Raw genomic sequence first — 14,557 nt, forward strand, 5'->3', positions numbered from 1 at the left:
ACAACTTCAGTTTTCAGTTAATTTTGTTCCACTGCAATTGTGTAAGATACATCTTTACTGGGCTGGAGCGACATGGCTGACCCGAGTTCGATTCCTCCACCCCTCTCGGAGAGCCTGGCAAGCTACCGAGAGTATCTCGCCCACACGGCAGAGCCTGGCAAGCTCCCCGTGACGTACTCGATATCCCAAACACAGTAACAACAAAGTCTCATGGTGGAGGTGTTACCGGGCCCCGCTCGAGCAAATCGATGAACAACGGGAGGACAGTGACAGTGACAGTGACATCTTTCCTCCTATTGACCATGATAATAGCAGTATCAGGAGTACTATCCAAAGGAACTCTTCAAGTAGAAATACCCAGCATTCACCATTTAGTACCACAGAATCCATGTCCACTGCTAGACCCTGCAAGCTCCCCACAGAGGTTCTGTTAATGATGCTTGTCTGGATGGAGTCCTTCAAGATGGCAGCCACACAGTCCTCACAGAAGATATGGCCCTTGGCATGTGGCATGACAAACACAATCCAAAAATGGACAAGCAGGCCACCTTTGTTGTTGCTGCTATAGTGAAAAGAGAATACCTCTCAGGAAGCAGATTTTTATTTTCTCAGTGACCCAACAGATAGCCCTGTGAACACATCCTTTGACCAAACTTCCTTCTTTAGAAAGTTACTAATTGCTGTTGTGGGGACTTGATAGGAAAACATAAGGGTGCAATTTCTGTGCTATATATAAACCTAAAACTGTTATGTCACTGACTACATCTTCATAAAAATAAATTATCTGTGGATGTTAATCAGTATTCACTGTCATGAGAAATAACAGCAGTTTTAATTTTTGATAACTCACTATGCTAAATCATGACTAATATTATGTGGAAAAATAGTGCTTTACTGTAATTCCAATTTTACCAGTGGGCAAATTAAAATCAATATAGCTCAATGCCACACAGCTAAAAAACAGCAAATCCAGGAACTTCATCCAATTTGACTTTTAGTCTGTAGTTAGGCCTCATAGCAACACAATGTCATAGTTTATGAAAGACACATCAGGTAGAACTCTGTAGCAAATAATTTGTGAAATCAAAAGTTAACAAAATACCTTATTCTTATAAGAGTTTTAAGTATCTACAATATGCTCAAATGGAATATAATTCTTTGCAAATATATGTTGGTGAGAAAAGTGGGGTTCAGCAAACAGTCTTTCCTTCATCAAAAAATTATTTGACTGGGCTGGAGGAATAGCACAGCAGGTAGGGCGTTTGCCTTGCACGCGGCCAACCCGGGTTCGATTCCCAGCAAACCCTATGGTTCCCTGATCACCGCCAGGGGTAATTCCTGAGTGCAGAGCCAGGAGTAACCCCAGGAGTAACCCACGCAATCCAGGCGTGACCCAAAAAGCAAAAATAAATAAATAAATATTTTTAAAAAATTATTTGACTGATTCCATTTTTTCTCAAAAGCTCTCTAGAGACCGGTTTTGTATTGAACATGTGTTTTGTTTTTGTGCCGCACCTGGTGATGTAATTAAAAATTATTAAATAATTATTAAATTATTAAATAATTAAAATTATTCCTGGTGATGCTCAGGGAACCACATAGGATGCCGGTTTTCAAACCTGGCTCAGACGCATGCAAGGCAAATGCCCTACCCACTGTACTGTTGCTCTGACTTCTTATTGAACATATTTTGAGAAATAATATTCTGTTTCATTTTAGTCTTACTTTACAGAACGGCTTGGGCTTGAGTAATAGCACATTGGGTAAGGCGTTTGCCTTGCAAGTGGCCAACATGGCAGACCCCAGTTCTATTCCTGCACCCCTCTCAGAGAGCCCGGCAAGCTACTGAGAGTATCTTGCCTGCACGGCAAAGCCTGGCAAGCTAACTGTGACGTATTTGATATGCCAAACACAGTAACAATTGTCACAATGGAGACGTTACTGGGCCCACTCGAGCAAATCGATGAACAACAGGAGGACAGTGACAGTGACAGTTATATAACGGCTTATGATCTTTTGCCCATTCACATGGAGACATGACCAGTTCCAGTCTCAGAGAGAGTTGCGGGGGGCGGGGGGGGGGGGAGAGCGACAGACAGAGACAAAGAGAGAGAGGAGGAGAGAGGAAGAGAGAAAAAGAAATCAGGGTTTGTTAGATGAAGAGAAAGACTCAGAGTGAAATAGGTAGAGTTGGCTCTCTATGGATAAAATAGTATTAACTCACAAACACCAAAAATTTTGTTTGAGAAGGGTCATGTTTTAGCCCTTCTAGTCTTGAGAAGAAATTATAGCAGTAAGCATAAGGATTTTGAGGGAAAGGGCATATATTACCTGACATCTGCAACAACAGATTGCTTATAAAATTTGGAGAAGGCAGATGTTGTATAAACCAGGTCTACCTGCAAAAGAAGAACTGAGGTATCAGAAACCTTTCATAGTTGCCTTCCTTTAAGGAAGTTCATATGCTGTAAGCCCAGGCCTGACTACGAGCAACGAGAAAAGCAAGGCTCAAACAAAAGGCACCATCTTTATATTTACTGGGTTCAGATAAATCAGTGATTCTTCTAGCAGTCTTTGTTAACATCTTTAATTCTTTCATCAGTGAAGAATATCCGGTTACCTTCATCTATTGCTAGCTGTAAAAACATACTGATTGAGCTTCAGTTCTGTGTTTTGCATACTTCCAAGGGTATTTTTTTCACCCATAAGTACTAAATAAAGGTGAATTTCTATATTCTGCATACCACAAAATAATCTTCTGCACAATTAATTATCAAACATCTTTACTCTTTTTTTTTTTTTGCTTTTTGGGTCACTCCTGGCTCTGCACTCAGGAATCACCCCTGGCGGTGACTCAGGGGACCATATGGGATGCTGGGAATCGAACCCGGGTTGGCCGCGTGCAAGGCAAACGCCCTACCCGCTGTGCTATTGCTCCAGCCCTTTTTCTTCACTCTCTCTCTCTCTCTCGCTCTCTCGCTCTCTCTCTCTCTCTCTCTCTCTCTCTCTCTCTCTCTCTCTCTCTCTCTCTCTCTCTCTCTCTCTCTCTCTCTCTCTCTCTCAATTAAACATCATTAGACCTATTTTCAAAGCATTTGGCTTTTCTTTTAATTGCTGCATTGCATTGAACTTATTGTTAAGGACACAGGCCTGTATTCGCCACTAGGTGGCAGTGCTGCCCACAGTCGCCTCCCATCCCCTTTCCCAACTCTCCATCTCGGTGGAAGCACTCAGCCCTTTCATAATGCCGTCATCCCAGAAGAGAGCTATTTCCATTTATTTTCTTTGCTTTTGCTTAGAATTTCTAAACCCAAACTGACTTTTGCCAAATCTTTGTCTCCTCCTGAATTTTTCTTCTTAGAAAACAGTCAAGTCACCCACCTAATTGCCCAGGAGAGGAGAAAAAAATGACTTAGAAATCATACAGCACAATGCCAAAAATTGCATACTGAGCTCCCAGTGTTTGCTTTCTTTTCTAAATCTTCAAAATAGGGATCAAAATATTTATCTTTGCGGAATGGCTGATATAAATTGAAGGGAAGGGGCATAACCATGTACCTGGATCACTGAGGTTTTCCATCCAGAAGGGCCAGTGCTGTCCCCCACAGCCTCCCTCATCCTCCAAGCTGTATATCTGTCACTGAGTGCCTTAGTGTCACCCCGTGCAAGCCACACTCACCACTGACATGCAGATAGATTGGTAGACATTTTCTAGTTGGTTGTATATGCCAAAAGCCATGAATCAACGTTTTCTTTTTTATTTGAGCAATAATGCTTTTATACCCAAGGACGTATCAGAGGTAAACACAATTTATATAACAGTTTCACTGCAACACTGCTTAGAGTAGAAAAAGCTGGAAGCAATCTAAATGTCAAATAAAATGGAAATAACTAACTTTATAGCTATTGAGATTTAGTTTAACTAAAGACTAACTATATGCACAGAAATTTGAACCTAATGAGGTGGGAGCCATAGCACTGTGTGGATAGGGCGTTTGTTTGCCTTGCACATGGTCGACCCGGGTTCGAATCCCAGCATCCCATATGGTCCCCCGAGCACCGCCAGAATTAATTCCTAAGTGCAGAGCCTGAGCATCACTGGGTGTGACCCAAAAAGCAAGCACTGTAGCACTGTCCTCCCATTGTTCATTGATTTGCTCGAGCGGGCACCAGTAATGTCTCCATTGTGAAACTTGTTACTGTTTTTGGCATATCGAATATGCCACGGGGGGCTTGCCAGGCTCTGCCATGAGGGTGGGATACTCTCGGTAGCTGGTCAGGCTCTCCAAGAGGGACAGAGGAATCGAACCCAGGTTGGCCGTGTGCAAGGCAAACACCCTATCCGCTGTACTATTTGAACCTAACATTTAGACAGAAAATCAGGTTATAATATCCAATACTATACAGTGCTAACACTACAGTATGGTGCTATTTCCTGTGTCTGAGTTTTGTAAATGTTTATAATGTGTACATATTAATTTTGTGAGAAATTCTCTAAGTGAAGAGAAGCCTTGGGAGTGTGCACAGATTATCAGCGTGCATAGAACCCCTGTTCTGGAAAGAATTTTAAAGAGCTCCCAGTATAATTTTCAGAGCAAAACCGAAAGTCCTGCAAGCTATTTCTTAAAGAAATACATTGGCAATATTATCAAATGGGCAATTTTCATAGACAAGATGAGTTAAATCTTTTATTTCCCCTACTCATTGGTTTGTCCTGGTTCTGTGACGCTTGTGACCCCGAAATTCCCGTCCCTTCAACCCACTGACCCCACTTTCCCCAGCCTGCCCCCACCTATCCCATCACCTCACCACTTGCTGCACTGTTCTTGCCACGGACAGAAATTCCCTGGACTCCTTCTGTCGGTATTCAGGAATAAACTCAATGTTGGTTATTCGAAACACTCCCACAAAGTAGAAAGCGTCTCTGCTTTCTGTCTTACCTGTAAGACAGGAGAGAAGCAGTCAGGACACTGGCAGGCAATGCTATCTGGCAATGTCTGCTCTCAGAATTAGGCTTATAAATTAATTTTCCTTTAGGCAGCTATGTACATGACTAGTTTACACCCTGGAAAGTTCTGAATATATTTCTTTCTGTTTCTTTTTCTTTTTTCTTTTTTTGCTTTTTGGGTCACACTGGGAGAGGCGCAGGGGTTACTCCTGGCTCTTCATTCAGGAATCCCTTCTGGGGGGCTCATTGGACAATATGGGATGCTGGGAATCAAATCTGGGTTGGCCGCGTGCAAGGCAAACGCCCGACCTGCTGTGCTATCACTCCAGCCCCTGAATATATTTCTTTAAGTGTATTTAATTTACTTATTTTGTTTTGGGATGCCCCCAGTAGCACTTAGGGCTTACTTCTGGCTCTGCATTTGGGGGTCACTCCTGGTTAGGCTCACAGGACCCTATGGGGGACCAGGGATCAAACCTGGGTTGACTACGGCCAAGGCAAACACCCTACTCACCATACTATTGCTCCACCCCCTAAATATATTATTTTAATATTATTAATTTTATTATTTTGTTTTGCCTGGGCCATACTCTGCCATGCTCAAGCCTTACACCTGGCTCTACACTCTGGGATCATCCTGGCAGGGCTCAGGGGACCATATAGGATACCAGGGATCAAACACAGGTCAGCTTCATGCAAAGCAAAAACTTCATCCACTGTATTCTCTCTCCAGCTCTCTGAATTTAATAACCAGCAGCTTCTCTTCCATCAACAGTAAATCACCATATTCTTCACAGTATGCTGTTCTAAGAAATTCTGGCAGTTACATAAGAGAGCAAGATTCAAATCCAAAAGCATAAAACCCATTTTGCGTCCTAGAGTTGCTCAGGGTCAAAATGAACTGAGACCGTTTTCATGATCTCATGGCTGTGGAAGATAAGGATGTAAGAAAAGTATGCGTGTTTAATTGCCACACTCAGTGGTGCTCAGAGCTTACTCCTGCTCCTGTTCTAGGAATCACTCTTAGAGGGGCTCAAGGCATTGCATCGGGTGCCAGAGATCAAACCCAGGTCAGCCACTTACAAGGCAAGCTCCCAACTTGCTGCATTATCTCAGACACCAAGAAATGTGTGCATGGAAGCCTGAGGTGAAGTGGGCACAGTGGGAGCAGAGGAAGAGGCCTCAGCTGACCTTCGGGGAGCTCAGCCTGTCAGATTTTTGCTGTCCAGGACGCTGACTGCACCTCAACTTTGGGAAGTGTGTAGAGAATTGAGCCACAATGAGCCTCAGCTGAGACTCAGGAAATAAGTTTTTGTGGGGAAGGACGGGAAGAAGGGATATGGAAAAGGCAAAAACATTCTCTCTTGTCATAATGTTAGATAGCACAGCGTCAGGGTGTTTGCCTTGTGCGCGGCTGGCCCGGATGAGCCGGGTTCGATTCTTCCACCCCTCTCGAAGAGACTGGCAAGCTACCGAGAGTATCTCGCTGCCACGGCAAAGCCTAGTAAGCTCCCCGTGGTGTATTCAATATGCCAAACACAGTAACAACAAGTCTCACGATGGAGACATTACTGGGCCCGCTCGAGCAACTTGATGAACAGCTGGAGGACAGTGTGACGGTGCTACAGTGCTACATAATGTCCAGCACATGGAAATACTAGGAGAGATCAATGCATGAAAAACTGAAATGACATATGTTCATGACAGAAATATTTACAATATCCAATATCTTGAAACAACCCAACAACCCAAATACTCAACAACAGATGAGTGAATAGAGAAATCACTATATATACATAGCACTGTAGCACTCTCCTCCCGTTGTTCATCGATTTGCTCGAGCGGGCTTCAGTAATGTCTCTCTCTCTCTCTCTCTCTCTCTCTCCCCCTCTTTCTCTCTCCCTCTCTCTCTCTATATATATGAATAGGGATTTATATATATCACTGTATGTCACTGTCACTGTCCTCCTGTTGTTCATCAATTTGCTCGAGCAGGCCCAGTAATGTCTCCATTGTGAGACTTGTTGTTACTGTGTTTGGCATATCGAATACGTCACAGGTAGCTTGCCAGGCTTTTTCACGCGGGCAAGATACTCTCGGTAGCTTGCCAGGCTCTCCAAGAGGGATGGAGGAATCGGACCCGGGTTTGCTGGGTCGGCCGCGTGCAAGGCAAATGCCCTACCTGCTGTGCTATCTCTCCAGCCCATTAAATATGTATATATCAGAATAGGGGCTAGAGCGATAGCACAGTGGGCAGGTCATTTGCCTTACACGTGGCTGACCCAGGTTTGATTCCCAGCATTCCATATGGTCCCCCGAGCACTGCCAGGAGTAATTCTTGAGTGCGTGTGCCAGGAGCAACCCCTGTGCATCGCTGGGTGTGACCCAAAAAGAAAAAAAAAAGTATATATATATATTATATATGTATATAATACTATTCAGCAGTGAGAAAAGATGAAATTTTGCAATGAGCCGCATTTTGAATGGAATTGGAGAATGTCATACTGAGTGATGTGAGTCAGAAAATAAAAGATAAATAAGAGATGATCTTGCTCATATGCATGAAGCACAAATAAACAAAGAAAGGGATCAGACCATCCCCAGTGGAAACAAATCCTGAGACTTGAACAATAGAACCTGCACCAGAGGACGAGGGGCAGATGGAGAAGGCACTGTGGGATGAAGGGCTGGTGTCACTGGTGGAGGGATTGGTTCAGTGCGGTGCAACTTTAGGATGATTATTGTCTTATTATAAACTGCGATAACTCAATTTAGATAAAGTATTTTTTGAAAGAAGGTGCAACCCGCCGCCTCAGAGCTTATAGGAAAGCCAGGTATGAGCTGGTGTTGATGGGGCAACTGTAGTCTCATGGGAAGGGGGATGGTACCGGCTTGTCCTTCTAGCCCTGCCGAAGTCACGAGTTGCCCCCCACGAGCGGCAATCCAGCAAGTCATAACACCAGATGCACAGAAACCAATCTCGTAATTATCTAGCTCTTTGCAGAAATCCAAACTCATTAAATGATTCTCATAACCAGCTATAGAAAACAAAGTATTTCACTATGCCTTTTCAGCAATTCTGATTGTTGGGGGGGGGGGGATTCTAAATAATAATGGTGCATCTTTTGTCGAAATAATGAATGTAATCAAAGTAGAGAGAGAGTTAAGTAGAAATCATCTGCCTCACAGACATTGGGAGGGGTAGGAGGGGGTATACTGGGGTTCTGGGTGGTGAAAAATGAGTACTGGTGAAGGGAAAGACGTTTGATCATTGTATGACCAAGACTTAAACCTGAAAGCTTTGTAACTTTTCCCACAGTGATTCAATAAATAAATATATGAAGAAAAAAATAAATAAAAATTATGAAAAAAAAGAAGGTGCAACCTAGATGGTATAAATAGAAGCAGTCACCTATTCATCCCAGATCACCTTCACTCTAGTGTAAAGTGCTGAGAAGCTTGAGCTCCTGGTCTAGGTTTATTTTTCAGATTAACATTGTCTCATAGGACCTTCCTTGTAAAAGAATTGTTTTGTTTTCAATTTTATCAGGGAAATACATTTAAAATTTCTCTTCTTTTCTTTTCTTTTCTTTTCTTTTCCTTCCTCCCTTCCTTCCTTTATTCCTTTCTTCCTTTCTTCCTTCCCTCCCTCCCTCCCTCCCTCCCTCCCTCCCTTCCTTCCTTCCTTCCTTCCTTCCTTCCTTCCCTCCCTCCCTCCTTCCCTTTTTCTTTCTTTCTTTCTTTCTTTCTTTCTTTCTTCTTTTTTGTTACAACAAATCGGTCACAGTCACGGTCCTCCTGTTGTTCATTGATTTGCTCCAGCAGGCCCAGTAACATCTCCATTGGAGACTTTGTTGTTACTGTGTCTGGCATATCCAATACGTCACGGGGAGCTTGCCAGGCTCTGCCGTGCAGGCAAGATACTCTCGGTAGCTTGCTGGGCTCTCGGAGAGGGGCGGAGGAATCGAACTCGGATCGGTCATCTTGGATGCGTGCAAGGCAAACACCCTACCGCTGTGCTATCGCTCCAGCCCATTGCAACAAAAGTAACTTAAAATGAGTGAATGCTATGTTTTTAGTCATTAGTCATTAGTCTAGAATGCATCATATTCAGTAAGTACTTGAGTCAGAGAATAACTATGCAAAGGACATGAATTTAGCCTTGAAACCAGTTACTTAATACCTTAATTTGGTTCCACAGTACACACAACCCCAAATGTATGAACATCTAATCTTTGATAAGGGAGCAAGAAACATGAAGTGGAGCAAGGAGAGCCTCTTCAACAAATGGTGCTGGTATAACTGGACAACCACATGCAAAAAAATGGGCTTAGATCTAGACCTAACACCATGCACAAAAGTCAGATCAAAATGGATTAAAGATCTCAACATCAAGCCAAAATCCATAAGGTACACTGAAGAGAAGGTCAGCAAAACCCTCCACGATATTGAGGCTAATGGTATCTTCAAAGACGACACTCCACTGACCAACCGAGTAGAAACAGAGATAAACCAATGGGACAATTTTAAATTAAGAAGCTTCTGCACATCAAAAGATACAGTGACCAGAATACAAAGACAATCTACAGAATGGGAAAGGATATTCATACAATAACCATCTGATAAGGTGTTGATATCAAGGATATACAAAGCACTGGTTGAACTCCACGAAAAGAAAACATCCAACCCCATCAAAAAATGGGGAGACGAAATGAACAGAAACTTTCTCAAAGAAGAAATCCGAATGGCTAAAAGGCACATGAGAAAATGCTCTACATCACTAATCATCAGGGAGATGCAGATCAAAACAACAATAAGATATCATCTCATACCACAGAGACTGGCCCACAACCAAAAGAACAAAAGTAACCAGGGTTGGCACGGATGTGGCGAGAAAGAGACTCTCCTTCACTGTTGGTGGGATGCCGACTGGTTTAGCCCTTTTGGAAAACAGCATGGACGATTCTCAAAAAATTAGAAATTGAGCTCCCATTTGACCCAGCAATACCACTCCTGGGAATATATCCCGGAAATGCAAAAAAGTATAGTCGAAATGACATCTGCACTTTTATGTTCATTGCTGCACTGTTCACAATAGCCAAAATCTGGAAAAAACCCGAATGCCCGAGAATAGGTGACTGGTTAAAGAAACTTTGGTACATCTACACAATGGAATACTGTGTAGCTGTTAGAAAAGATGAAGTCATGAAATTTGCATACAAGTGGTACTACATGGAAAGTATCATGCTAAGCGAAATAACTCAGAATGAGAGGGTCAGATATAGAAAGATTGCATTCATCTGGGGAATATAAAGTAATAAAATAAGAGACTAACATCCAAGAATAGCTGAGATAAGTACCAAGAGGTTCACTCCATGGCTTGGAGGCCAGCCACACATGCTAGGGGAAAAGGCAGCTCAGATAGAGAAGAGAGCACCAAGTAAAGGGTGTTGAGAGGATCCTCCCAGGATGGGAGATGCATGCTGAAAGAAGTCTATAGACCGAACATGATTGCCACTCAATACCTCTTTCGCAAACCACAGCACCCAAAAGGAGAGAGAAAACAAAAGGGAATGCCCTGCCACAGGGGTGAGGTAGGATGTGGGGGTTGGGGGGTGGGAGGGATGCTGGGAGCATTGGAGATGGGAAATGGGCACTGGTGGAGGGATGGGTACTCAATCATTGTATAATTGAAACCCAAACACAAAAACTTGTAAGTCTACAACTGTACCTCATGGTGTTTCACTAAGAAAAAATTAAAAATAAATTGGTCCCACAAAGAGGACCTGCAGGGTCTTCCTAATGAGTGGGCCATCTCATTTCTTGAGGCTCCCCTCAACACACAAATTTCATGTATCAGATCTAACCTCTATTATTTGTTGATCAGTTCTTGTTCACACCTGTTTCCCTTCGCTAAGGCCCTGAAATGCCCCTTGCCTTCTGCTCAATCATAATCCAAAACTTCACACAAAAGTGCTAAGACAGTGCAAACCCGCTGAGGGCTGAGAGAAAACAGATGGGAGAGAAAGTAGCTTGCTCTGAGTTAAAGTTGTGTGTGTTTTTTTTGCCATAATTGTCCATTGACTTGACTTCCCCGACTGGTTTGTAAAGTTCCTTGAGGATGAAGATTGTTCTTTTCTTGCCTACCACGAATTCCTATGCCCCTCAAAAATTCAGTTCTTAGTCAGCAATTCAAATGTGAACAAACAAATTTTAAAGAACCAGTTTGTGAATCTTTCTCTGGACTTCAATCTGGGTGGTTGGTTGCCCCTCATCTGTGATTACTAAGGAATTACTTTTAACCGAAGGAAAAACTAAAAGTCTCACAACTCACACTTCCTCTCAAGTACTGAAATGTGAGAATTTTGAATGTGGAAAACGCATCTGTGAGCTTCCTGACAGTCGAAGAAGCGTCTCAGTATGGCCTCATCTTGTGCTATACAGATTAGAAGGGGTTGTTTTGCTGATGTGGACCTGTCCAAGACAGAATTATTTAGTTGCCTGTAAGCCTGATTTCCAACTAAATTTTAATTTCTTCGAGATTACACATACCTTGTATCAAGGACATTGACTTGTGAAGGGCAGGAAGTCCAATTTAAGTCCACAAATGAACTTAGGTCACTGAGTGGCATTAAGGAAGACACTATAAGAAGAGCTCACGGCTCCTGTCCCAAAGGATCTATCAGATGGACAGAAACATAACCAATGAGATCATCAAGAACATAAAAAACAGAAAAAGAGAAAGATGCATGAGTGAAATGGAGCTCAGGGAGCAGCGGAAGCGCAAGGTTGCCTGGAAACAGTCTGTGAGTGGGTGGGTAGATGAGGAAATGAAACAGCCTGGCATTCCGTTCCATTTTTAAAGCTATCCGTGCTTGGTATGTCCCAACTAGTTACCAGCTCTAAGAATCCTCCTTAGCTCTGATAACCTGCCCCTCCCCCCCCCTCGCCTCTCTTCATCTTGCTTTCCTATAGGAGAAGAGAAATAAGGAACGGAAAAGATCATTTTGCTTTTTCCCCTCGTTAAGCCTTAAACATTTTCAAAATGCCTGCCAGTGTGGCTAGTAAGAAAATTCTTTTTTGTATATACTTTTTTCTTTTTCGGGTCACACCAGGCAATGTTCAGGGGCTACTTCTGGCTCTGCACTAGCAATTACCCGCTGGCGGTGCTTGGAGGGCCATGTGGGATGTTGATGATCCAACCCTGACCTGCCACATGCCAGGCAAACGCTCTACCCACTGGACTATCGCTTCAGCCCTAGTAAGAAAATTCTATTCCAAACCTTCAGGGGCTGAGCAGGAGGCCTGTACAGAACAAGCTGCAGCCCTGAGGAAAACCGAGTTTAACTTACTAATGTATAGCCACAGAAGTGTCCAGGCTATGACGGCTAGGATGAATAAAAATACTGTAAAAATGATGATTTTATTTTGGACATTCCAGAAGGTCGCTTTCTTCTTGGATTGCTTCCTGGGTTTGGCTTTGCTGATGGGTTTGCGCAGTGGTCGTCTGCCAGGCAGCCTCCCCTGGGCACTGACCACATGAACTGAGATATTGGATATCTTTAGAAAAAAAAGAGAAAGATTATCAATTAGAAGTAACCTTAAACTTAAATGGAACCACCCAGTCAAGAGTGCTTGATGCTCAAAGTCCTAAGTAAATCCAATTATTTATAGAAGCATAAAAAATGGACTTGAATTAAATAACACAATCAACATCAGGAAATAAGCCATTATAAGAACCTTAGTGAAATAATTCCCAGCCCTCTTCTCGACTCTCTAACTCTGCTGACGTGGTAGAGGGCAGGCCTGAGTCTCAGGGAATATAGACTTAGGTATTTGAAGATCAGGAATTAAAATTCTATGTAGGTCCACTTAATATTAACAAGTGTGAGGAAGCATGCTTGTGTTTTAATTGTTTGTAATATATAACTTTTCTCCTACCAGCAATTTTTTTTCTAGGACAAGATGGTATTGAAAAGATATGCTCCTCAATGAAATAAATTGAGTTTCTAATTATGGTTTCTTTACTGAATGGGAGGGGGAAAAACTCAATTGCTTGTGTGGGGGCCACAGCCACTGATGCTCAGGGCTCACTTCTAGCTCTGCACTCAGGGATCACTCCTAGCAAGCTCCGGAGAACATATGGGATGCTGGGGATTAAACCCCAGTTAGCCGTGTGCAAGGCAAATGCTTTGCAAACTGTACCATCACTCCAGCAAACAAGGAAGAAAATTTTAACAATGGTGTTGATTTGGGCAGACCTGTACAACAAAAATCAAAGTACTTGCTTTGCTACTGGTTTGTATATGTACACTTTTAAGAGACCAGAGGATTGATCAGTTGTTTCTCAATCACAATGAAAACGAATTAAAAATTAATTCAAAGAATGAACTGATATTATAAAATTTATTTTAGTATATTAATGTCAAAAGCACTTACGTGCCAAATAAAAAATACATTATTTGTTTTCCTTTTATTTCCCTTCTCCTACCCATCCCCCGCTATTTGATGCTGTGAATTCATAAATAATTGAGGCAAGAGTTTAGCTCTTTGAAGGAGAGATTTATTCATGTCAGGGTAACTAAACTCCCTTGATGAAATAACTTTTAAACACACATTCTTTTAAAGGCAACAATCGAGATCACCATTTCCAAAGAAACAATCTCTTTCAAGCTAAGAGTTCTCTTATTCTCTCTTACTCTCCCTCTCTCTTCCCTTCAGGGTACTTGTCTTCCTGTCTTTAATCCTACCAATTACTGGGATAATATGTGGCCAAGTACATTCTGAATTATTCATGACTCTCTCTTCTTTTTGCCCAATACCCCTGTCAACTTCTTGAAGTGAAATGTAGCTTTTATTCCTCCCAGAGAAACTGAGCTAGACCAGAACCTCATTCAATGCAGTGACCTGCAGAAGGGAGGACCCTTTTTTCTAAGGGGGAAAAAATTCGCTTCTAAAATAAACCACTTTCAGATATTTCCTCCAAAGAAACAAAAGAAGAAAACACACTAGAATGCTAGCACATGATGAACTGACGAGGCTAAGTTTGGGACTTTAAATGCAAGAACACATTACAGGCAGTCTCAGTTAGCATTGATTAAATTTTAAAGTGGAATTTGTGTAGAGTGCAGTACAATTTTCCTAGAGTTTAAGAAAAACAGCTGCAAATCTATTGCCAGCCACCACACTTTAAAACGAGCTCATATGTATAAACGCCATTAAGAACCAGAGGAAGATAAAATACTTCGTTATTGTTTCTCTTTCTTTTTATAAGGTAACTCCATCTTATTTTACTAACAGGCTCAGCAATAAATGGCCTGGGAGTACCAGAGACTTCCCTTGCTGTACTTACATTCACATCAGCAGGTTTAGATGCAGCATCATTATTTTCTTTGTCCATGTTTAGGTGTGATAGGTATGAACATCCAGAGGTGTCTCAAAGCCAGTTTTCTCCCCCTTACATTCTCGCTTGAGAATGAATGGTTACTGCATTCAAACTAGTTTCCAGGGGAAAGGAATCAATTTACCTGCACCGGGTCCAGTTCAGAAACTGAAGCTGCCTCGCCGCTATATAGTGAACGTTAAAGGGCCCCAGCTGACAGCTTGCAC

The 14,557-nt window shown here is 42.4% G+C and overlaps 1 protein-coding gene across 1 annotated transcript in view; it reads right to left on the minus strand.

Annotated features, from left to right (window-relative positions):
* Nucleotides 1-14,351, minus strand: part of TMPRSS7 (transmembrane serine protease 7) — a 47,748-nt gene extending 33,397 nt beyond the window's left edge. Inside the window, exons 1-5 of the mRNA XM_056109419.1 lie at nucleotides 14,301-14,351; nucleotides 12,301-12,508; nucleotides 4,810-4,940; nucleotides 2,332-2,399; nucleotides 369-562 (exon numbers count right to left, since the gene is read on the minus strand). Of these exons, the coding sequence (XP_055965394.1) occupies nucleotides 369-562; nucleotides 2,332-2,399; nucleotides 4,810-4,940; nucleotides 12,301-12,508; nucleotides 14,301-14,348 (649 nt within the window). The 5' untranslated portion in view covers nucleotides 14,349-14,351. The remainder of the gene's footprint in view (nucleotides 1-368; nucleotides 563-2,331; nucleotides 2,400-4,809; nucleotides 4,941-12,300; nucleotides 12,509-14,300) is intronic.
* Nucleotides 14,352-14,557: the final 206 nt, after the last annotated feature.

The sequence above is a fragment of the Sorex fumeus genome, unplaced genomic scaffold (assembly GCF_029834395.1).
Source record: "Sorex fumeus unplaced genomic scaffold, SorFum_2.1 ptg000265l, whole genome shotgun sequence".
NCBI lineage: Eukaryota > Metazoa > Chordata > Mammalia > Eulipotyphla > Soricidae > Sorex > Sorex fumeus.